Below are 24,436 nucleotides of genomic sequence, written 5' to 3'. Positions count from 1 at the left end.
AAGTAATTGAAAATAAAGGGGGAACGGTGGGATAATGTTTATGTAGAAGGGAGGGGCATTTTGTTTGATTGGGGTTTTTTTTTGGTGGCAGTTTGCTTTTTGTTTGTTTTGTTTTTACAACCGAGCATTGTCACACTTTGTCAGAGGTCTATAACATAGTTCATTTTTCTGAGTTTTAGTTAACTGATTTTTTAGGCAGGAATAACACCCATTGCTGGAAAACCATTCAAACTTCTTAGGCAGTTTTCTTTTCTTTCCCTTCTTGCAATTATAATGATAACAATAGTTAAAAAAACTATAACAGAACTACTAAAATAATTTTCTTAGAGTATAACCAAGGCTATATGGAGTCCTGCCAGCATGCCAACTGAGGTCTTGCTATTTTCTTGGACTCTACCGAAGTCTTATCTCTAGTCTTAATTTATGCAGTCACAAGAGTGTACAACGCTATTTCTGTTTGGTCCCTTGTAAAGTTAACTTTAGGCTTATAATTACTTGTCATGCTTTGTATCCCTGATAACACTATCTGCTCCATCACCATCTCTTCTGAAACACACAAACAACTTACCTGTGAACATTTAGCAATTACTCATCCAACCTTGTCAGTTAAATGGGCCCAAGAGTTTTACCATAGCTCACCACTGTCCTCCCTTTATTAAAAAATAACTCATTCATATAAACATATCTATCAGTAAGCAATCTGACTGCTCAGTACAAGCTCTTATCATGGGCTGGGTAAAACAAAAATCAAGACTGGCAAGCATAACCATTTCCTTTCTATTTTGGCAGCCACTAGAAACAGCTTTAGTTTCTGTTATGAAACAATGGGTATCAAATAGGTATATATGAGGAAAGGCATTAAAATTGTGCTGATGAGGCTAACACTATGATCTGAATAAATACATGGAGATAAAAAGATGCAATGCTGCATTTCAGTTGGCATTCAAGTAGTCTCTGAGATACATCTTGTTCAATTATTTTTCCCTACTTTTTCCCTACATTGAGACCACACAGATCACATTTTCCTAACTAAAGAAACAAGATGCTATAAAAAAGATCTGTTTCCATTACCATATTCTGCTTCTAGAGAAAAACAAGCCGTAAGAACCTTAAGCCAATTCTACCAACTAACTCAAAACAGTAATACAATTTTAGTGTAAAGTACAAATAAATCCACTGTAAAGACAGAGAACATTAAAAAAAAAGGGCAAAGCACCCAAACCAAAACCCATCTTTTTACCTTAAAATTTTTGCTTACATGTTTTAAATAGCCCAAATTCAGAATTAACAATAAAAAAATGTACATTAAAACAAAAATTGTGAGTAAAACATGGAAATTGCTTATGAAAATGAATGTCAAATTTAAAAATATTAGCTAAGTCAAACCAATATTGTGGTCAGTTAACATTTAAGTATCTTAAGAAAATAAGAAGAAAAATAATAAAATCTATCTCCTCCTCCTAATTTGTAGACACCACTTTTTTCTCCTGCCCCACGTTTGTAGGTTAACACTATTTTAAAAGTAAGTTTTCTTAGAAGTTACCTATGGAGGCAAAGAAAATGATGGCGAGAAAGTCACGTATTGGTTCAATACAGGACATAATCTCCTCAGTAACCATGTGACCCTGAGAAGAGATCAGAGCTCCGGCTAAGAAGCATCCCAGCTCCATTGAAACATCCAACAGTTCTGTGATCTGTCAAGGAAGAACAGAAAAATCTGTTGCTGGCTTTATATACCATTTCGCAGCTATATTATGAAACTGTGTGTTGTACTGAATGCAGTAAAGTACTCATCTTTATGCAAGTTCAACAACAAATAGAATTCAGCATCTGTATTTCAGTGTTCTGCAGTATTGTATTTATACAAAAGACTCACAAAACCAGTTTCTCCTCCATGTTATCTCCCTTCCCACAAAAACAAAAAAGAAATTTCTTAATCTACATTGTACTGCTTTGTGTCACTCGTAAGGATAGCATCTGACTTCACAAAAACGAAAAGGACTGTAACAGCTTAAGACGCAGAATTGCATAATACACTGAGGCTGTGAAATAAAGCAGTAAGAACAGCATATTTTCCAGCTGTCAAACAAGGGGAAAAATAAAAATCAAAGCTTGCAATTTGGGAGAATAGTCTCAATTTAGCAGCAGTCCCAGGCACAAATTACATTTTATTATTGTAAATTGGACCTAAATGTGTCTGTGTGCTATACTGAATAGGGATGCATTTAAGCATGTGAAGCAAATTGCTGAAATGTAGCACGATATCTGTTTGAAAGAATTCAGACTGCTCTTAATTCTTTATTATTTGAATACAGTACTAGAAGGAAGAGAAGAAACACATGTAAAGAGACTGAACTAGAAAGAAAGAAACTGCTCAAGGCAATGCTTGGAACATTAAATAAAGCAAGCAGCACTTTTATTTGGTATAAAGTATATTTTAAAAGAATTACTTTAAAGCCATGCTGCTGCAGACAGTCATCTTACTGAGAAAGGGCAATGCTATTAATATTAATATAACATTTAAACTTGAAGACTTATTTCCATACTAATTTAGATTAAGCAATATGCCATAGTACATTTCCAGACAACATTCATCATATCTTGAACGGTGTTACGCTGTAAGGTATGAAGCTAAAACTCAAGTGACTTGAAATTAATGGAGGAGAGCAAAAGACACAATAAACACAAGAACAAAAGACACAATAAACAAGTCTCCAAGCTATGCATAAAATGCCATGAGAAATAAACTCCAGGCTTTTGTGTATTGAAGTATTACTGTCTGAACGCTCATCACATAACTCCATTTGTGCTAAGTCTGTAACTAATTACTAGACATTTAAGAAAACAAATTGGTTCTGTCAACTAATGCAAATAGTTGCTGATCAGGCAAAACCAACAAATTAACATTATAATGTTACTCCCATTTTAAAATAAAAGGAATTTTAGTGCTTTTCACCGCAATTTGAAATTGTAAGAGGGAGGAAGGAAATATATCTAAAAGGCTTTAAAACCACCAAAAGATGAAGACAAAGGAAACAGTTACGAATACGAAACATTTAAGTTCTTGATCATACATCAGTTGTTTTAAAACTCACAACCTCTTGAGTCTGATTAAGCTCCAATATAGCTTCCTCAAATAAAGTTGGAATTCGTTTTACTATTCAGCTGTAATCCCACCACACTTAAGTGTTATCAGCTATAACACAGCCAATATTTTAAGTATTCCCATGGACATGGTTAGGTTACCATGTAAGAGGGGATTTCGCATCTCTTGTATCGGAATTGCATGATACTGCGCTGTAAGGAGAATCACTGTTCAAGCGAGGAGCAATTTAAGTGTGGAAGAAACACGCTTGTTCAGAAAGCATCAGACGTAACTGGAGGAAACTCTGTGTCCATTTGGGTTTGTTCCCAGTGCATAAAAACTGAATTCCATTCCTGCACTCTATGGCAAGCTAAGTACAGGCTCAAGAGCCCGATAGATAAAAAAGCAAATTTTACTATTTCTTGTCTGCTCCCTTGGTACTACACAAGTTCATGCCTACCAAATCTATAGGTCACTCCACATACAGAAAAGTGTGAAGTGGATGAGAAGGCAAGAAAAAACCCAAAAATTACATTATTCAAATTTATGTCTAGATTTATACAGAGACTCCTTTTACTATTCTGATACTATTTAACTAGTTTATAATTCTCTGGTTGTCCAATAGTATTACCAGTAAGTGGATACACTTCCTCAACTAAATCTTTAGCACCAGGGCATATTATATATAATGTGTGGGCACACGTGCACACACAGATACTGAAGAGGGTTTGTTTTAGTGGCAGGAAGGCATTCTCAGCAAAATTTCTTATAGAAGCAAAACTTGGAGAGTATTTTGCATTTAGTATTCCCTCTCTGCTTGCACCACTTTTAATGTTTTGCCTTTACCAAACAGAGCTCTAACAATTACTAATCCCCAGGCTCTGCACTGTCCTTTTCCTAACTCCTACATTACAGAAAGCTTTCATAGTCAAAATTAAATGAAAAGTTTTGTCAACTTACATGTTTTTCCCAGTACAATTCAGTTTTCAGTTGTTTTCGAAAGTCTTGTTTAATTCAGAAAGGACTGCTTTGCTTTCGCTAGAGTATTGCACTTTTATGTTCAAATGTTCTACCGTAGCAATAAAGAAAACACATTTCTGATACAATGCGTTCCAGTTGAATTTAAACCATTTGTTCAGCAGTTGTTTCGCCCGCATTCTCTAATAATGTATAATCTTATTGCTTCTCTTTAATCATCACAGAAGCTTAATGAATATGGTAAGCCAGTAAAATTAAAGAAATCCCTGATGGAAATAAAAGTATTGGAATTTCAGGCTTTAATAACTTAAAACTGCCCAAGAGTAAAAAGATTAATTCTAAGCTTGTATTTTAAGGAAGTAAAGCCCTAATGGAAATGTAAACAATTTTTAGTGAGCCTTGTAAAAACTCCATCTCAACTGTATTTTATTCAAAAATTAAGTAGAATATTTGAGATTACAGTTCTTCCCTAATCGTCTCCTTTTAATTGATAGAAAAGGAGTTCATAAGCCATTGAGTAGCACTCCAGGCAAACAAGGAATGACATTCCTAATGCACTGCAGGAAAAGGTATGTCCATTTTCACATGTAAAGTACTGCAATTCATTTTTTGGGTATATAAAGCAAGCTGGCAATTTCCCTCCATTTGCTGCTGTCATCCCAGGTGAACCGTAATGCAGCCAAACTGAAAGCCACATTTCCCCTCACCCCCATATGTATGCACAGTCCTATAAACATGTAATTATAACTGCTATCCTTCTTGTCAGGTCAGGTTTTAGTTTTTTCCAATTCCTTAATGACATTCAGCAATTTAGTTGTAAAACATAACAAAAACTGACCGCTGTTGTCCTCCAGATACCTAATACAGCAATTCATTATCAGAACAGTGTTTAAAACAATTTTCCTTGTAATGTTTCTGTACCTACAGAACATGAAAAAGCAACACTACACCAGTGAACACTCTGGCTGATTTTCAATGCATTCTTCAGCTCGTTGTGGTATATATCTTGACCTAAAAGTACCAGTTTGGCCATGAATCCTAAATGGTCATACTTAGAACCATAAACTAGATTTGCTCTTTATGTTGCAATTCAGAACAGTTTCCCCAATTAAAAAAAAAAAAAAAAAAAAAGCAGTATCTACATAACTCAAAGCTTGAAAAGGAGCTGCTGAAAGCATGGTAAAGATCTACTGAACCTCTGTTACTGATGACAAGGTGCATGATTGAAAGATGCACAACTGTGTCTTGGAGTTAGATAGACTCTTATAGGACTGGGAGTGGATGCAATCCACCTGACTCTGATCTGCCTAACTAGTTGAGGGGTTGAAAAGGGAGGGGGAATTTCTGTTACTCCTAAGAACACCTGGGAACAGAAAGAGGTATCTTAAGCTCCAAACCTTGGTAAAATACCTCATATTTGAGACTTGTTGCATCTCTTTTACTCTAAGTTAGTTTATCAAGAAGAGATGTATTTCAGATCCTGTTTCAGATTTCATGAGTTGCAAGTGAGCCAAGCAATGCAGAAATATTAAAAAAATCACTTCCACACAGAAAATTCCTCAACTCCCAGGACGGTCCCTTAGATCAAAATTGCTTACTCACTTCTGCCCTGTTCTCCCGTATAGAATTTGTCCTTATTGGTAGAGAAAGGGCAATTCTTGTTTAATTAGCCATCTGAGATATTCAAACACAGGAAACAAGTAAAATAAATTAAGTTTCTGTATAATGCATATGACATGCTCGTGTGACAGATGAACCCAAATACAAGAAGAACTTAGGTGGACCCTAGAAATCTAGTCAACACCAAAGCACTTAACAACTGTATGCGTGAAGCGGGAATACTGTATCATTCCTACTCCCTTTGTCATGTATTGGAAAGGATGTGGCCTGCAGAATAACTCACACGCTAGACAGGGAGTTAAAATACTTTGTTTATAAAGGTGTCTCAAGTTTTCTAAATGTAGCCACAGAGATATCTTTGATTAAGGCCACCAAAATATGCACTCTCTTATTCTTGCCTCTACAAATTCAAAAGTTTTTTTAGAATTACACCGGTATGGAAAGTTCTGTGTTTGCAGATACCTCTACAAAGTCCATCAATATTTAGGCTTGGTTTTCAAAGGAGAAAGATCTTTGCAGGAACCATGACAGTTTGTTTTCCTACCTGGCACCCAAAAAACTTAATTTATCCTTTCCGAACACATGCGACATCTTCTCAAATTAGATTGCCATTCTCCACCCTATGTTTTTATTCCTGACACAGTAGGACTTCTATACTGATTAATATTTGTTTTCCAGAAAATTTGTTTGTTGACCTGTTCAACTGGACAAACAAATACATTTTTATTTGTTTGGTTTTGTGGTTGTTTTTTTTCATTTTAAGTCTTTGTGCTCAAACCACAACTTGTAGTATTATTATAATGAGTGTATCAGTGTCAGTGAATATCAAGCATCTCAACTGGTTTACTGAGGTTACATGCAGTATTCTTTGTAGTGTTCCCTTTGATACATTATTTATCAACTTTAAAAGGGAAATAGCTTTCACTTAAAGTACACAAAATATTTGCTCCTCCACAAACACTTCCCATGCTGAAGAAGCATTCTGGTTTGCAATATGAATCCAACACTGAAACATATTCTCCCTCAGCTTTACATACGCATATATATTAGGTAAAGTCATGTAAACAAACTCCTTGTACATTTAATACATGATTTGGGCACAATACGGCAAATTCTGTCAGATCAGCCTAAGTAGGCCATATTTTTAATGAAAATAAGACTGCTTCTAGATACCATAATATTGTATACAACTGCTGTGGTTTGGTGGTTGGTTTTTATTGAAGTTGTTCTACAAATGTTACGTCTGCTTGTTAGAAAGTAAAAAGGAGAAACTGGTTTTGTTCCTTCTCTCATTAGATGGCCCTCCTGTTTGGAACACAAATAGCTGTTTAGAGGGATGGCATTTTTAACCTATACAATAGAAATCTACAATTGTAAAACTACACTCTCCCTAACTTCTTTCCTGACCCTCTTCCTGAAAGAGGTCAGTTTTCTCTGTTGGACCTGTAATAATTAAGCAAATACCCCTAGACAAAAAGGCACATGCACAGGAACTTTTTGGGATAACTTTTCTCAGAAATTCTCAGAGGACGTAACAATCCGCACATCCAGGGTAATGAAGTTTCAAACCTACAACATTATCAACAACTGACACATTCTGTTCTCCAGAGTAACAGTTTTTCAGAGGGCTGAAACATGAGACAGAAACAAACAGAAGGAAGATTCAGAGGAAAATGAAATAAACCCAAAAGGGATATCAAAACCTATGAACCTTAAGGCGTTTCTCTGCTTTCTCAACTTCATCCCAAACTGTTATCTCCCACAGAAAAAGTATTTTATAATAGAAACCATGTTGAGAATTTGCTAATAAAAAGAAATTTGTGAGCAAATGTCACAGTCGGCCATTATCAGTATCTCAAAAGCCACTGTAAACTATCTTCAAATGCATGAAGTAACCCAAAGTTAAAACTAGAATAATTATTCTTTAGCTGGCTGTATTAAAAGTTACCAGCAGAAGGTCAGCTGATTGAAATGAAAATTTTATGTCTTCTTACTCATCTACGCTGTCATGCATGAATCATGTATGCATTTGGGGTTAGTTTTAAAATAGTTTAAAACCAAATAATTAACTACAGAAGCACATGGATATGCAATAACAGTAAATGCAATGGCTTTTGTGATACTGATGCAGTAAACTACCACATGTATAAAAATGTTTTATTGATTTAAAAAGATTACCGTTAACATAAGGAAGATGAATGCAGTTATTCCTAGAATGAGGATTTCTTTATTCCCTTTGCTTTCTGTGTGCAACTTGCGATAATACGGTCCTATAAGGTAAGTCTTTATAACAAGACATACAAGAAAAACAGCAGCCAGAGAAAAGAGAATTTGGCCAATCAGTATCAGTATTCTCAGTATCTCCTTGAAAATGCTGGAAGAGAAGAACAAACAAAACATTTCTTTCAAGTGCTCTCATGCCTCCCAACCAGTTCCCCTTAAGTGAACAGATCTAATTCCACAGATGTTCAAAACTGAGTAGCTACAGTAAGATATTCAGATACATTAGTAAACAAGATGAATACTAAATTTGCTGAGAGCCCAGCACACTCTTTTACAGCCCACAATTTACTTCCATGTTGATGCAAAAAGACTTTTGTTGATTGATCTTCAGGGCAAGCCATTAGGCTCAATAATACTATCACACAGTCTTTTACAAAACTATGTCTTGAGGGAATAAAGTAACTGAAGAAATGCACTTATTTTTTACAATAACAAACTTCTCACTATAAAGTTTAAGCACTGGACAGGATTAAGGCATCTAGAGCAGAAAGAATATCCACATATGGCATGACAAGTAGAAACAGTAAAAGGGAACTCACAAAACCAAGTGCATACTTTTCACAGAATTGGCATTAACTGTAGCACTCTCATATTCGTATTTGCAATCTACATGCTAACTGGAAAAGGGTGGGGGGAAGAGACATACAATATATTTTTTACCTGGAATGTGTGCTCACTCCTGCTTGAATAAGTGTAGGCATGACAGCTATAAATAAACCGAGCTGCACATCCTGCATCACCAACATGCCAAGCAGTACGCTACTGTAGTCAATATCCCCTGTACACCGAGACAAAGCAGCCAGGGAAACAGTCATCAGAATCTGTGAATGCCTTGCAGCGCTCAGAAGTCTAGAAGTGTCTTAATCAAATAGAGATTAAGTATAGTTGTCAATGGGGTGAGGTCATTCAAAGCATTCTGGGGGTTTTTTCACCCACCAGTAAGTAAATTAAAATATATATAAATAAAGATATATTAAAATATGTAATATATATTAAAAATATAATTAAAATACGTATATGAAGTTTCTGTTACACAGTAAAAAATACAGAATTTGCTTGGCAGTTAAGCACTAGTTATGCATTTACTGGAACTCCTTTGCTGAAAACATACAGTCTTCAGAATAACAGATACATGTAAGAACCAGCACGTGTAAAATACACACTTTGCACCTAGGCATTGGAATACAAATATTCTAGGGGATGGGGAGAACTTTAATGCAGTATGCATGAGGGAAGTTTAAGTGGAAGAAAGGAGGATGGCAAGACTTTTGAAAGGAAGCATCTGGGAGTCTTTGAGAAGCTACCAATATGGCACTTGAAGGTACTTATTTGAAGAGCTGCTAGTTATGAAAGACTACCTGAGCTGGTCTTAGCTTGCTGAAGGAGGATGTGAATTATTTAAGTTAGCCTTTCTGCCCTGATATCAGCCTGGTAGTAACGGTCTAACCTGGTACCCTCTTAAAAAGCACAAGGATTCCAGACCCTCAGTAAAGTCTATTTTAACATGGAGAGAACTGATTAGGCTACACTGTCTTCCTCCAAAGAGGACTGGCTATGTAAATAGCAGGTACACCTCATAACAAGAATATACGCAACACTGGCCAGTGTCCAAGGAGGATGATCACCTGTAAACCAGACAGTGGTTTTTTGTTTGGTTTGGGTTAGTTTTGGTTTCATTTATCTAGTTTCTCTCACAATATTACAAAGTCAACTTCTTTCAGATTTTACTGCAGATACTACAGTAGTCCATATTTAAAATCATACTTACCTTCTTTATCTCCTCGAACACTGCCTGCAAGAAACCTTGACACCAATGGCGTGCTTGATAAAGATAAACAAGTGGAAATGAAGACACTTTGTGTCGGTCTAATTTGGAGCAAGTGTCCCCACAGTAAACCAAAGGCAATCATCAGAACCGTCATGTAGCAGGGTCCTTGCAACGAGATTTTCCATACCTTAGGAAGAAAACAAGTTATTTTGATAAAGTCTGATGGCACTTTTCCCACAGATAAATTGCAATGATTCTTCAAATAAGCAGTTAAAGATGCATGATTTGGGGCTGCGATGCTGGGCCACAGAAGCAATGGGCTGTCATCCTATACACCCTAAAACTCTGAAGTTACCATGCCTAGTAGATATATTCTGTGCCAGAAGGCTCATTACCAGGAATTAGGTAGACTTCCTGGAGCACAGAGAGATAAAGGGCCAAAGGTCCAGTATAGGTTGATATATATTAACATCATCAAATGGAAGATCAGTTATTTGATGTGATTGCAGGATGAGGAAAAAATGGGAGTGGCAAAGACCATCATCAATACCAGCAGCCCGCTCCACACTAGCATGCACACCATTCTGAAGTAACAATTTACATACTACAGTGTAGGAACCCTTGAATTACAGATTTTTCTATGTGACTTTAGATGGACTAGAAATAGCAGATTCAGCGGAATGTTCATAAATTTTCAACACATTTCAATTATGCTTTAATAGTCTCATGAACTCACAACCATCAGTTTAGGAACAAATCACACAATGCAACTCTTTACGTACATACAGTCCTTACATATTTTGCAGCAGTATTTTCCACTATTAAAATTCCAGCTGGTTTATGCAATAACTTTTTTTTTTTAATTAAGACCAAAAGGAACTTGAACCTTTTTGCTGAATCCTGATGGCCTCATCATGTAATATTCCAGATTGTGCTAACATACTTGCAGAATCAGTTTATTAGACAGTACAGCTTGTATCATCAATTCAGTATGCAGTACTTAACAAACTGGTTTGTTTTTTTTATAACAGGACTGGCAAACATCACTGGACACTTCGTAACAGGAACTGAGTGTTGTTTTAAAATAAAGCAGAGATGGATTGCCATAAATTGTGTGAGATTTTTCTAGTAATCAAACTGTTTTACTAAAATGAGAACAAATAGCAAATTTTTGAGACACCGAATAAATAATGCATTTTGTTCTTTCCAAAAAGTTAAGAGAAGAAGCCATTTGTCCTATTTGTCTTTTAAAAACACGTACAAAGTTACACTAGGATATTATAGGGAGAATGTAAAAATCTGAAGTATAACTGACAACTTGAACATGAGCAATTAAATCCTGTAGTGCAGAGATGTTATATAAAATTACCTTTCTTAATCTTTCAGGAGAAAATTCCAGACCAACTAGAAAGAGAGTGAAGAATACACCAAACTCTCCCAACGTCTCCACCTGTACAATAGACTTTAAAAAAAAATAAAATAAAAATCACTGCACAGCAGTCTACCTATAACACAAATTATAAGTCCACTTACAAAACAAATTGTTTCTCATTACATTTCCAAAGGTAGTTCACTTGCTGGTCATATGACATCAGGATTTCCCTCAGCATCTTCAGGGTTCAACCATTTTTTTCCCATCACCTGGCTGCTACTAGATAATTTGGCTGGATAGTGCTGGTCACCCTAAATGCACGTTTGTGTTGATCTACATAAGCTTGCTTGATGTCAATAAACAGGTTAAGTTTTATGCATATGCTATTAAAACCCCAAGGCTTGCATTCCTAAAGTTACTTCTGGCTAGTTACTTTATTGGTCTATTGGTATAATAATTCTTCTAGACTGCAGATGCTGTTCTGCTCTCCATCCTACAGACTCCATCCATCCATCTCTCAGACCAGTACAACCAGCCTTTCCACTTCAAAGAGAAGGGTGCAACAGCAAGAAAAGTGCTTGTTGCCCCTGTCAAAACAGAAAAGCCTAACATTTCTTTCCTATGTATTTACAGTCCAGAGCAGAAGAGGACAGGGTCTATCACCAGTCATAGAGAAGTGGAGACAAAAACTATCTTCCCTGCTAGATTAGAATCTGCCTGCCTCCTGGACTCCTCCGACATTCCAATTTTTTATGAAATACAGGAGAGACAAAAGGAAAGAGTACACACAAGAGATCCCGTCAACATGAACATCATCCAGATGAATAACATTTAATCACAGCTCCACAAGAAACGGGCAGCTCACTAAGAAACACTCTAAAAAAACAAACCAACAAAAAAAACCCAAACCCCCTCTCATGCCTGTTCTGATCACATCTTCTTCCTCAGTGTTAGGCATTGTTGAATCTCTTTTGAAAGTCAAGCTTACAAACTTGTAAGAGGTCAAGCTTTCAAGACCTTCTCAACCCAGAAGTTACGTACGATACAGAGATTATTTAATCTCTATTTTAGAATATGAAATTTTGAAAGCATAGTATTTTCAGCCTTCTCTTCCAATACGAGATTGTCAAAATCCTAAAATTCCTACTCATCCCTACTTACTTTTGAGCCCAACTGTCATTTTCAATAGAAAGTCCACATAAAAGCAGAGGTTGCAAAGACAGCGAGTTCCAAGCAGTTACGTGGATGTCAGTGTAACAGACACATGTAACTTAACTGGACATTTCCACGCAACCTCTACACGTGTTCTGTTTTGCCTGCTGGCTAAACAACCTGTTAATGCACACCAGACCGCTAATCAAGACACATGCAGTGTTTAGCCAACCACAGCCCATAGTTTCACGTTGTGCTGGTAATCAGAGTACACGTGATGGAGCTAAAAAGGTTCAAGAGACTCCAGGAATGTGGGCAGGGGACTGGAAAAGACCTAGGGTCACTAGGATGGATGAAAGAGCTGCAGAAATGCAAAATAACTCTCTAGGAAGCCAAGCTATGCTGCTCAGTGAACTACTTGTTATAAACACTTCCTCCACTGCCAACACTTGACATTTTGCAAATTTCTGAATATTTGATGTCATTTAAATAATTTGGCTCTCAAATATGATGCTTTATGATTAACGACAAAAAAACCCAAACAAAACAAAAACACAAAACGCCCACAACACACAACCTTCAGCTTTCACTTTCAGCAATTGCTTATGTCACGATTATATAGGAGGAAAACAAAATTGAAAACAAAGTGATCCAAAGACATAACATTTTAAGGCTTCATTTTGCAAAGGTCCAGGTGTTTGGGTTATTTTTTTAAAAACACATTTGAGGTTGGCAATACCACATTCTCTTAAAAACACTTTTAAAGATTTCAAGAGTCAAGAAGCAACTTGCACACTTACCTTGATACTATTTAGTCCTGATGGTCCTAAGAGTACTCCACAGATGATATACCCAAACATGGTTGGCAACCCTATTGTTGTGCACAGCCAGCCACATGGCAAAGACAACATTCCTATGGTCACAATATCCTAAATATAGAAGATTTACAAGTGCATTAATATAAAGGATGCACAAATTTGTGATGAAATTAAAGACTATTACCTTTCAAAAGATAAATAGCACTGGAAAATTAAATGTAGAATACTGCCTGTGAAAAGAAAATGCAACTTCACTAAACTAATCTGAACACTTTCTTGTAGGTGTAAGCGCTGCAGTTTTGTAGATGAACAAGATGAGGTACTGACCTCAAGTAATTTGTAGCTCTGGGGACTTCTGATAAATTTATTAAATATTTTAAATACATTACAGGAAGTAGATGGTTTCCTAGGGAATTGGTGAGGGGAATGATACTTTGCACTGAAACACAATGGTGAAACAGATCCATGTAGGTTTTGCTTAGTTTTAGGTTTTTTTCCCGATCTAGTTACTCTTCATGAAGCACAAATACAATTAAAAACATATCTAAGCATTTTCCAACATCCTTTTTTTCATCACAAGGCATAAACAGATAAATTTTCTCTAGTGAAAGTATGTAAGCGGCTTATCAGGCACAGTGGAAGCTTGCTTTGACACTGTGCAGTCCAAGAGAAGGGATGCTGCCCTAAAGGTGCCACAGGTTAAATCAAATAAAACCAGAGAGGTTTTATGTGCCCTGTGGCATCACCATCAGTCTTGTGAAGACTGTACTAGAAGTAGGGAACACATTGGCCAGATCACCAGTAGACAGGAGAATCATGAATGCTAAGGTAACTTTAGGGGAACAAATGCTGACACTGTATTCAATCCAATCAAGCAGTACTGGCATGCAGACCAGTGGGACTGAATCTTACCAGAATGAATGACAAGAACATCTCTAAAATAATTACCTTGATGAAATGATGATCAGCACGAGGAATGGTTGAATCTCTGGGCTTGGTAAGGATATACTGATTGTTCTGGGAATCAATAAGCATACTAAGACCCAAGTCATCCTCTACTTCTCTTTTTGAAGCATTTCTTTTGGAGTTGGCTTCATCTTCTTCCACTCTTAAAACCGCTTCAAAGTTTACACCTCTTACCTGTAAGAAAAAGAAAGCAAATAACAAAAGAAGGGGGGAGGGTGTCAATGAAGCATATGGTAAAAAGGGAAAGACTATTAGCTATGCTTGAAGTTGCTCCAGAATTTCTTGACACTAACTATATTGCAGTTTCTTCTTAGAGAAGTCTTTCAGTCTCCTCATCAAAATTCGATGTCCATAACTGAAAAGGTTATAATTTGCCTTACATTTTAAAAACAAGGAGTTTTCCAGATCTCTTTAGCTAAGTTGTCCAACCAAAAAAATATAGAGAGGGTTTCAAAGCTGTAAAATTCCAATTCAGTACTTTCAAATGCATCCAATCTGAAATATTTTTTTAAAAAAAGCTTTATCACATTTAGAACACAACAGGTTGAATTGAAATATAACATTTTATTCCCTTGAACAAAACCAATTAGAGATCACAAAATGATACTCAGTTCACAAAAATCTGAAATAATGACTGCATTCTAAGTCAAGAAAGTCACTGCCTCGAAAATTTGAATAAGCGAGAATAAGAACTGTTTCTACCTAGCTCTGGCTTCAGTGCCTGGAATTACAAAGCGGCATACGCTGTGATGATTTTGTTATCCACTGTATTTTAAATAATGTAATTTTACCAATATTCAGAAACAATTAAAGTTGTTATTTCTTTCAGACTCCAGTAAAGAGAGAAGGCTGTTGTCATTCCAGTGACTGACTACAAAACATGCCACTTTTCTGGATTGCTGTATTTTGCCCAAACAACTCCCAGGTTTAATGAGGAAACGCATTCACATAAGCCATCTATAAATCAGACTCCTATTTTTCTTCGCTGATTCCCCAGCACGTTTCCCCAAACTGTTCAGATAAACATCGCATTTTCAATATTTAATATTGAACCTGCAATTTTTATCCTTTTCTTCCACTCCTTACATTTGTGTGCGGGTATAATTAAATAAACTTTTACCATATGAATGGCCTTTTCCCTTGCTTTTGTACCTCATGCAATACGATGGGCCTCAAAAATTGGAAGTCAGTAAGAATTAGATGGGAGAAAAAGGATTTTGAAACAAATTATGAAGTCTGCAGAATTATTTAGAAGCATAAACCATAAACCAGCTGCTTCAATCATCAGCATTTTAGCTGTAGGAGTGAGGCTGATTACCATTTTCCTTTAATGCATATGAAAGTTGTCTTTTCACCCTTTTTTGCCCAAAACTTGTCTTTTTATATATATTTTGCATTTACTTCCCTAAGCTCCCCACTTACCAGGCTATTTTGCATTCCGGAATGAGGTGTCTACTGCCAAGCCTAAGAGACCAAACCCTGTTTTCAGCTGATGGGAGAAAGCAGAAGCAGCAGCATGCCACATACATGCAGATTGTTCTCACAGTAATGGAGCAAGAAGAAAGCCTTTCCTACAGCCAGCAGACATGAAGAACTGTTTCTGATCAGAATACGCAGTAAGTGCCCAATCCTCCTGTTCCCCTGCCATCTTTGCTCCTGACCCCCTTTCCCACACTGTCCTAGCTACTCCAGGGACACCAAAACAGAGCTTAGAGCTTACTAGTCAGTGTTGGCTCTACAATTTAAAATTTACACTGACTTTCACATTGAAATTACATCACTTTTCAGTGCAATGTCCCCATCTTGCAGATGACTATTACTTCACCTAAAAAAAATCAAACCCAAAAACCTCTAATAAGACAACATCTGTTCTAGTAGGCCGAGTGCCGGGTCCTGCACTTTGGGCGCAATAACCCCATGCAGCACTGCAGGCTTGAGTACAAGTGGCTGGAAAGCTGCCAGGGAGAAAAGGATCTGGAGGTGTTGGTGGACAGCAGGATGACCAGGAGCCAGCAATGTGCCCTTGCGGCCAAGAAGGCCAATGGCATCCTGAGGTGTATCAGAAGGGGTGTGGTCAGTAGGTCGAGAGAGGTTCTCCTTCCCCTCTACCCTGCCCTGGTGAGACCACATTTGGAATATTGTGTTCAGTTCTGGGCCCCTCAGTTCAAGAAGGACAGGGAGTTGCTGGAAAGAGTCCAGCGCAGATCTACAAAGATGACTGAGGGAGTGGAGCATCTCCCTTATGAGGAGCGGCTGAGGGAGCTGAGTCTCTTTAGCTTGGAGAAGAGGAGACTGAAGGGTGACCTCATTCATGTTTATCAATTTGTAAAGGGCGAGTGTCAGGAGGAAGGAGCCAGGCTCTTCTCAGTGACAGCCAATGACAGGACGAAGGGCAATGGGAGCAAGCTGGAGCATAGGAGGTTCAATCTGAACATGAGGAAAAACTTTTTTACTGTAAGGGTTACAGAGAACTGGAACAGGCTGCCCAGAGAGGTTGTGGAGTCTCCTTCTCTGGAGACATTCAAAACCCACCTGGATGTGTTCCTGTGTGGCCTAGTCTAGGTGATCCTGCTCTGGCAGGGAGGTTGGACTGGATGATCTTTCGAGGTCCCTTCCAACTCCCAATATTCTGTGATTCTAGTATCTTCTTGGTAGTTTAATATTATGACATCAGCAATTGTGTTCTCTAAGCAAAATTATCTTATAAAATATATTAGCAATGAAACATCTACTTCGAAGCTCTGGACCTCCAAATTCATAAAGAGTTTGTTATATGTTCTTTTATATTTGGTAGCTTGTGTGTCTGGAACCTAACCAAACTTCTCTGCATCAAAATTTAAAAAGTGTATCAAATTGGATAAATTAAAAATGTATCAACTGGATAAATACATTCCTCATCTAGTGGCGTTCACAGTCCAGGTCAGAAATAACATTAGGAAAAAAGAGAAGATGTTTATAAGATTAAGATAATTATGAAAAATTATTATCTGTTTTTTTCTATAGAAATAAATATTTTTATATATTCATATATAAATCATACATTGTATGGATATTATGGTGTATTTTTACTTTAACAAAAGAAAACTGACAAAACCAGAAGACCAAGAGTAGATGGCACAGGTTCAGATGAGTTTTTAAATACTAATAAATTTGAGGACATAATGAGAGAAAACAGTTATTTTCAGGATTTTATTTCCTAAACCAGCAAATCCTGAAAACAGGTTGTACATAACAGAATATAGTGTGCAAATACTCGTCTTGCATTAAGTGGGTTAATTCAGGTTCTTGTTTTGTTTTTAGCTACTACACTTCTCTATTTGATTATCTTTTAATATAAGCTTTTGTATCTTTATGAGATTACTGTTTATTAACAATAATTTCTATAACAAATTCTTTGTTATAATGTTTCTAATGCTCTAGCTTAAAAGAAGACATGCTAGATATTCCTTGCAACGATGGACATGTCCATCCAGTCCTCCATTTCACGACTCATTTCACGAACAGTGATACAAGCAGAAAACCGAAGAGAAACACTGGAGAAACAGGATGCATCGGCATTTTGCCACTTAACAGGTGGCAGCAGAAGGAACCCCAATTGCTGGTCCCTTCAGAAGGTGCCGTTGTACCCCAGCGGAACAGGAGAGGGCACTGCAGCTGCCTCTTCCCTTCCTGCCTGTCGGTTCTGCCAGGTAGGATTCCCTCAGGTACAATTTCTGCGATCTCCTGTACACAAAATAAAAAGCAGCTTTCGCTTTCTCTCAGTAGAGTACAATTATAAAAAATGGCCCGGCTCTCTACTACAGAGCAACTCTTTTTCCTTCACAGCAGAATCCAAGAGCTATGCTTGCCTCAGAAGTCAACCTGCAAATCAACAAAAACCTTCCAGGAGCAAAAGCCAAATAAAATTACAAGCCACATCTGTGCCAGACAGGACCAGTTTAGGAAGTCAGTCTCCCAGGACAGGACAATGGGACACTAAGATAAACAAACGTATTCCCAGCTCCAAACACAGACAGCCTTACCTGAAGGATTTTGTCCATCATGCAAACAATAAATGACACAAATAGGCCCAGGTATGAAAAGCAGAGAAGTCAGAAGTGGAGGAAAGCAACACCACAAACACATTTCAAGTCCTTACCTTGAACAATCTATCTTTTCCCAAACTGTGAAAACTAACTGCAAGGATTCTTGTTCTCTCATAACTTTCTCAACAAAATGAAAGAGAAAAAAAGCAGAGACCGTGCTTAACATGGTAACTCCATACCCTGCAAAGTGTAAAAATCACAGTCTCCACCACCACCACTGAAATACCATAACTCTCATGTGCTGCATCAGCGAGATGGACTGCACTTGGCACTGCCAAGGTGGCAGCTGCAGGGAGGACTTTCAGATCAAAACCAGAAATCACTAACAGAAAGGACTAATCATTCCTGTTTGCTCACTCCTAACAAGCAATCCTTCTACTGCTAAATACTTTCTTCTGTCAAAGCCAAAGGGTTTTTTTGTTTGTTTTGTTAAAATAGTCACTAAAATCCTATTTAACACAACAGAAACACCCCTACAGTGCAAATATCAACTAAAAAAATAAATACACACCCATGAAAAGACCGAGTCTAAAATATCACTTACAGATTTGTTGTCATCAAAGGCATGCTCTTCTATTTCCTCTTCCAGTCTATCAGCTGCCTTCCTGACATCTTCTAGAATTTCATCAAGCATGGATAGGCTTTTGTTTTGATGCTGCATGTTCTTAAGGGCTTCAACCTGATGTTTTTCTGCTGCTAAGAGTTCGACGTATTCCATTTCTTCCTGTTGAATTTTACAATGCATAGATGAAGTGCTGGCCAGGCCCTCAAGCAGGAAAACATCTGACATAAATGTACGCTTCTTTTGACACAGAACATCTTACAAGTGCAATTGCAAAAGCAACGTAGACTTTATAATGGTATTTGTAGATTGTTTTCGCTTGTGCCAATTGGTCATTGGTGGAAGCAGGCAAGAAAAACAATAAACAACCAACCAAAATATCCACCAATTGCCTTTTAATCCATTAAACAGCACAGCTGCCCCAAGGTTACAATCCAGGAAATACAAGAAAGTAATTACTTTGAGGAACGCTAGGAAACATTTCAGAGCCAAGTAAAGTTTAGAGCTCAGTGCTTTAGCAGGGAAGCGTAATAGACTTGAAAGCATAGCTTTACTAGCTACAACAAATAAACATATTGGAAAGAAAACACAATTAGTCTTAATTTTATAAGCTATTTTATAAACATGGGAAGAGGTCTGTGTATAGCTTTTAAAAGTTACAGTAGTGGAAACAGCTACAAAAAAAATAAAAGCAGCTGAGAGAGAGCACAGTTGAGGAGTCAAGCACTCCAGCTGAGCTGTCTGTGTTTCCCAAGAAGCATTTCTCCTGTCAGAAGTAAAACACTTGATTTTGTCCATCTTTTCAGTTTGGGCCTCTTGAACTTGTACTAACGACTTCTGAAATTAATTTCTAAGCCTCAGAAGTAAGAAAAGAAAAAATGCTGATGTGGTTTGATACGGTGTGAATATATTACAGTAGCTCCCCCCTGATAATTATGTTTCATTTCTCTCTGGATGTTTCAGATTCAAGAAGAGAACTTAAAAAGTTTTATTTGCTGATCAAGACTGGTCTTAAAACTGCCTTTTCTACCTGGTTACCAAGACAACAACAACAAAACACAATACTTTGTGTATTAACAGATTATAATTTGAGTTTTTTTGGAAAAAAGATACTTCACATGCCTACTTTCTTTCAAAGAGGCACTGCTTGAAAGGGAGGACCACTATGAATGAGGAAACGTACACAACAGCAAACCTCTTCCTTTCAGTTAGATTCAGAATGCTGAGAATATTTAGACAAAAAAAAACCCCCTACATCTATTTGTTAAGAGAGCCAATATTATTGCCAAAGGAAAAAACAGACCAGGTAAAAAAATAGAAGCCATCTCTAGGTCAGACTGAATTCCCAGAAAACCCAAGTTTCTGCCTCCACTTTAGATGCCCCGCCATACCCAGTCAGAAGTCAGACAGAACATAGGTCTCTCTTAGGTTGTGTGTTTTACCTGCCTACCCCACACAGGTATCTCAGATAACTACGTTCCTATGTTTAAATTACGGGAATGTCCCCTCCTCCACACATGCTTATGGACATTTTACCCCTTGAAACCTGCAAGTACATGTATATAATGTAATCAGTTCCTTGATGCCAAGGCAGGAGTATGTTCAGTACAGCCTCTAGCCGTAGGTTAACCCTTTTAAAATCCTGACAGTCATATGAGTACCCCTGCTAGTGATGAAACCACAGAATTGCTGGGTCTTGTTTGTTGGTGTTTAGAATTACCATAGTTACACTGGCATAATGAAAATTATCCAGTTCCCAAAATAACTGGAGTTGGGGAAAATATAACAATGTGTTTGGCCCAACATCAACTGCTTTAGTTCTTACACAACACATAAGCAAGAGACAGTGACTCTCATATAGCCAACATTTCCTATTTGTTGTTCTCTGCTTGCAGACGTTGCTTGAAAAATGTAAAAAACAGCCTCATGCGAGCTGCAAATTCTTTCCTCAGTCAGCAGCAACTTGGAACAGGAGGTGGGATTGGTAAGGGTTAGATTCTTTCCCCTCAGAAATGGAAGAGGTTTTGGGTGGAGGCAGCTGAGACAAACTGGTTGAACAGACTTAAAGGTAAACTGCAGAAAAAATAAGGCTCTAATTCGCAAGTGCACTTGCTTTCAATAGCAAGGTGAAAGAACTGTGAAGGTCAGATCTGAACTGTAAGTTCCTTTAATCAATGAAGACAAAGTGTTATGTATTAAAGTGGCATCTCTTATTTTCACCTACAGACCAGTGTCACGGCAGTGGAGTGGGACAATTGCAAAGAAAGGCGTCCCTGAAAAGGACACACTGTCTCTAACACGCTGCTACACATTAAGCACAAGTGCATCGCAGTATAAACACTGTTCCACAACTCATGCTGGGATTGCAGACATGGGATCCCAAAGTACATACCAAACTGTCTTTTAAGCAAGGTAATGCAGATAAGGATTGTGCACTAAACAGGAGACTGGAACACCAAGAAACACCTGAGCAAAACGAAGTAAGATTAAATAAGACTTCAGGGCAATGCCGGTTAAGAACTACATGTTGCTGTTGCTCTCTACTGTTTAATCAGGGATGAAAAAAGTATGTTCAGAAGAGGATGCATCTTTGCACTACCTGCGAGTTATTTTTTCCCATGAGTGTCCGAGTTGTAGGCACCCAATAAATTAGAAGCTGATAAACAAGTAGGTAAGATTTTGTTGCTTTTTCCTGAACCTCCACACAGGTTTCTGGAGCAAAGGAAGGCAGAAGCTATCTTCAGTGCTTCTTCCTCCCTCCCTCCCTGCCACTATGAATGGTTCCAGTATGCCCTTTCCCAGCAGCAGAACCAGCAAGAAATGTATCAGGCATGCATGCATATCCCAGCACTAAAGACTTCCAAATACTTCAACAGAAGTCAAATGAAGAGTCCAGTACCCTCTACAGTCATTTGTATTTTCCATTCAATCATTGTTTTTAAAAAAATGGAAAGTATATCTTATCAGTACACCAACAAAGTAATCATTACAGTAAAATGAAACTGAAGCAGCATTGGACCTAATGTGTCTCTCCTGAAGAAAGAACAAGTAAAAAATAATAATAATGAAAAAATACATGTATCCCATATAATTATCATCTTTATGGCATGCGTTTCTCCACTATAATTTGTTTCACTTTATGTAACAATGGTAAGGTTAGAACAACAAATATTCTGCTTAAATAATTATGTGCATGACATAAGAAGGAAGGTTATAAAAGATTGCTCATTCAAGTAAATATCTCAGTATGATAATATAAAAAGAAGCCCACACAATCCACTTCTGCAGAAGTAAATTTTTGTCAGGACACACATCTAAACCACCTCATTATACACAAAGGCCTCCTTTTATGAGAAAAATGAAGAAGTACCATTCTCAAGTTCAAGGACAGATTATTCCAGTATTTTACAGTAATGTTGCCAAGAATTAGGTAAATGAGAAAGAAGATTCTGGACAGCTTTACCTCTAAGGAAAAAATAAAGTGGAAAATCAAGTAATTTTCATTGCAATCACTACCATTTCTATGCAGCAGAGGCTAGCAGTACCATTAAGTGCCAATATCAAAGTCATATTGAGCACTTGATTAGAACACACCTAGAACCAAGCTACTCCCTAACCAAATTTGTCATAATTCAGTGTTAGTTGACACTGTACAGACCACTCCTGTCTCCCAAGTTTACATCCTAACTTCTACTTCCACCAGCCTTCCTTGCCAAAAATCACCACACGCCGTTCTTGCACACAATCTCCTGCCATCTTCACCAGTTAAGATCTGCACATCTCTTACAGAAATGCCCTTCAGAGATTCTTCCAGCTCAAATGCTATATCCCAATTAGTTTGTTTTTTTTTTCCCCCTTCTCTTGCTTCCTTGCTCAAGGGCAGCCTCTTCTTTTAGAGGACAGAAAACAAAGGATATTCTTAATATATTCCTACAGTGGTTGAGGGGTAGAGCAAGGAAAAGAGCATTTTAAATACCAAATCAATTAAATGATGGTTTCTCTCAGTGAGAGGCTTTCAGCACACAGCCTGAGCACTACCAAGTCCAGTAGACAGTGGCAGATTGTACGCACCCCAAGAGGTCTGCACTGACATGGGAACTCAAATTTTCCATTAAGTGCTTGTGTTCAACCATTACTCATCTGTGCTTTTCTTGGTAAAGTTATCTCAGCCAGCACTTTCTTGGAAATACCGTTTTTCAAACCTGTACTCCTTAGGATAGGAGCACTATAATGAGATGAAAAAATTAGTTAACTCATATTTTGCATGTCCATTTTACCCACATCTATACGAATATGGAAACAAAAGGCAAGGGGTCCTTCTGTTTAAGTTATAGATTTTGCTTGAGCAATTCCCATTTGAAGTGGAAAAAACAGTTAGTATTTTTCCAATTTATGGTATTATTTCCACTCTGATAATCCCACTGGCTTATCTAGAGCAACTGTGCTATATGCGCTGACTCATTTGGTGTATTCCTTTCCCTTTAACATAATATTTGCCCTTGGTCTCATGATTATGCTTAGCTTTGTTTTGAAATAAAAACTATTGACCACTAGTAGATTATAAGTGCTACACCAGAATTACTTCTAATTTTACTAAGGAGAACAAATGCTTCATTCAGAATCTGTTTTAATCAGTAAAACATTGCAAGATCCACTTTTTTATTAAAACAGATTGAAACCGTGCCATAATAAAATTCAAATCAAAAGTAGACTATTAATACTCTAGTAATGAACATGGAGGAACTAACCTTAATTGCAGCTTCTCTCAAGGCTTCCAGTCTCTGTCTACTGCTTTCTTTCATATTTACAACATCTTTGTAATCACCCTGGAGAGCTCTCTGGAGGCCATGGATTGCTTGAAAGACCGAGTTTTCACTCTCATTTAGCTCCTTCTGGAAAATCTCAAAGGTGTGCACCTGAAAAAGTTTCTCTTCATCTGACAGCCCAGCATCCTTCTCAACTGCTCTTATAGCATTTTTTAGTTTGTTGAGAACAACGTTCTTCTGGCGAAGAAGACCAGACAGTTTTCTGCAGCTCTCCAACACCCACTGCTTTCTCTGAGTGATCACAGCTCCTTTCCCACGGTGCAGCTTTATCGCATGCTTTACTACATCCTCGTGTTCTGCACGAACTGCTGCCTGGGCACAGGGCAGTGAAACCAATGTCCACAGCGAAATAAATCCAGTTGCCTTCATTCTTCAGTTTTTATTGCTGTTGGGAGAAACTGATGGTCCACAACTGCTCAAAGCTTTCTGCTACATAGTTTCTGCATCTTCAGCACACATACCATGCTGCAAGATAGTTATCAATCAGTTACCAAACGTGATAATGTTGGGCCATCAGGTCACACAAATGTAGAAAACAAACCCAAGACAGCATCCTACACTATGCTCTTTAACAGAACGTCTCCTTCAGTCAAGTTATCAAAACCAAGAAACAGCCCAAGATTATCGATAAGTCATTCATTTTCCCCCAAGTACTTTCTGGAAATTATCGAGTTTTATAAATACTGAATGAAAAGCTTAGTCATATCACATGGTAGTCATCTGTGCTTCTTCCTACAGGAGAGGAAAGCCATTAAAAATATTAGACCACAATGCCAAAGGCTATACTTCAACCTAGCACCAGAACTCATTTTTCTTATCTATCAGTAAAACTCTTGAATTTTTTCAAACCTATTCTAAAAAACTGTATCATAATAATTTGGCTTTTTTGTACAGCCTCAGAAGCATTAACACACTCAACTA

General features: G+C 37.5%; 1 protein-coding gene across 1 annotated transcript in view; it reads right to left on the bottom strand.

The window, feature by feature from the left end:
* The window catches only part of TMCO3 (transmembrane and coiled-coil domains 3), a 31,313-nt gene extending 7,330 nt beyond the window's left edge, over nt 1-23,983 (bottom strand). Inside the window, exons 1-9 of the mRNA XM_010190546.1 lie at nt 23,438-23,983; nt 18,672-18,851; nt 14,025-14,216; nt 13,059-13,187; nt 11,104-11,196; nt 9,735-9,921; nt 8,627-8,744; nt 7,862-8,057; nt 1,544-1,694 (exon numbers count right to left, since the gene is read on the bottom strand). Coding sequence (XP_010188848.1) covers nt 1,544-1,694; nt 7,862-8,057; nt 8,627-8,744; nt 9,735-9,921; nt 11,104-11,196; nt 13,059-13,187; nt 14,025-14,216; nt 18,672-18,851; nt 23,438-23,884 — 1,693 coding nt within the window. The 5' untranslated portion in view covers nt 23,885-23,983. The remainder of the gene's footprint in view (nt 1-1,543; nt 1,695-7,861; nt 8,058-8,626; nt 8,745-9,734; nt 9,922-11,103; nt 11,197-13,058; nt 13,188-14,024; nt 14,217-18,671; nt 18,852-23,437) is intronic.
* Nucleotides 23,984-24,436: the final 453 nt, after the last annotated feature.

The sequence above is a fragment of the Mesitornis unicolor genome, unplaced genomic scaffold (assembly GCF_000695765.1).
Source record: "Mesitornis unicolor isolate BGI_N332 unplaced genomic scaffold, ASM69576v1 scaffold24318, whole genome shotgun sequence".
NCBI classification, from domain to species: domain Eukaryota; kingdom Metazoa; phylum Chordata; class Aves; order Mesitornithiformes; family Mesitornithidae; genus Mesitornis; species Mesitornis unicolor.
This window is presented reverse-complemented; position numbering and strand designations above follow the sequence as displayed.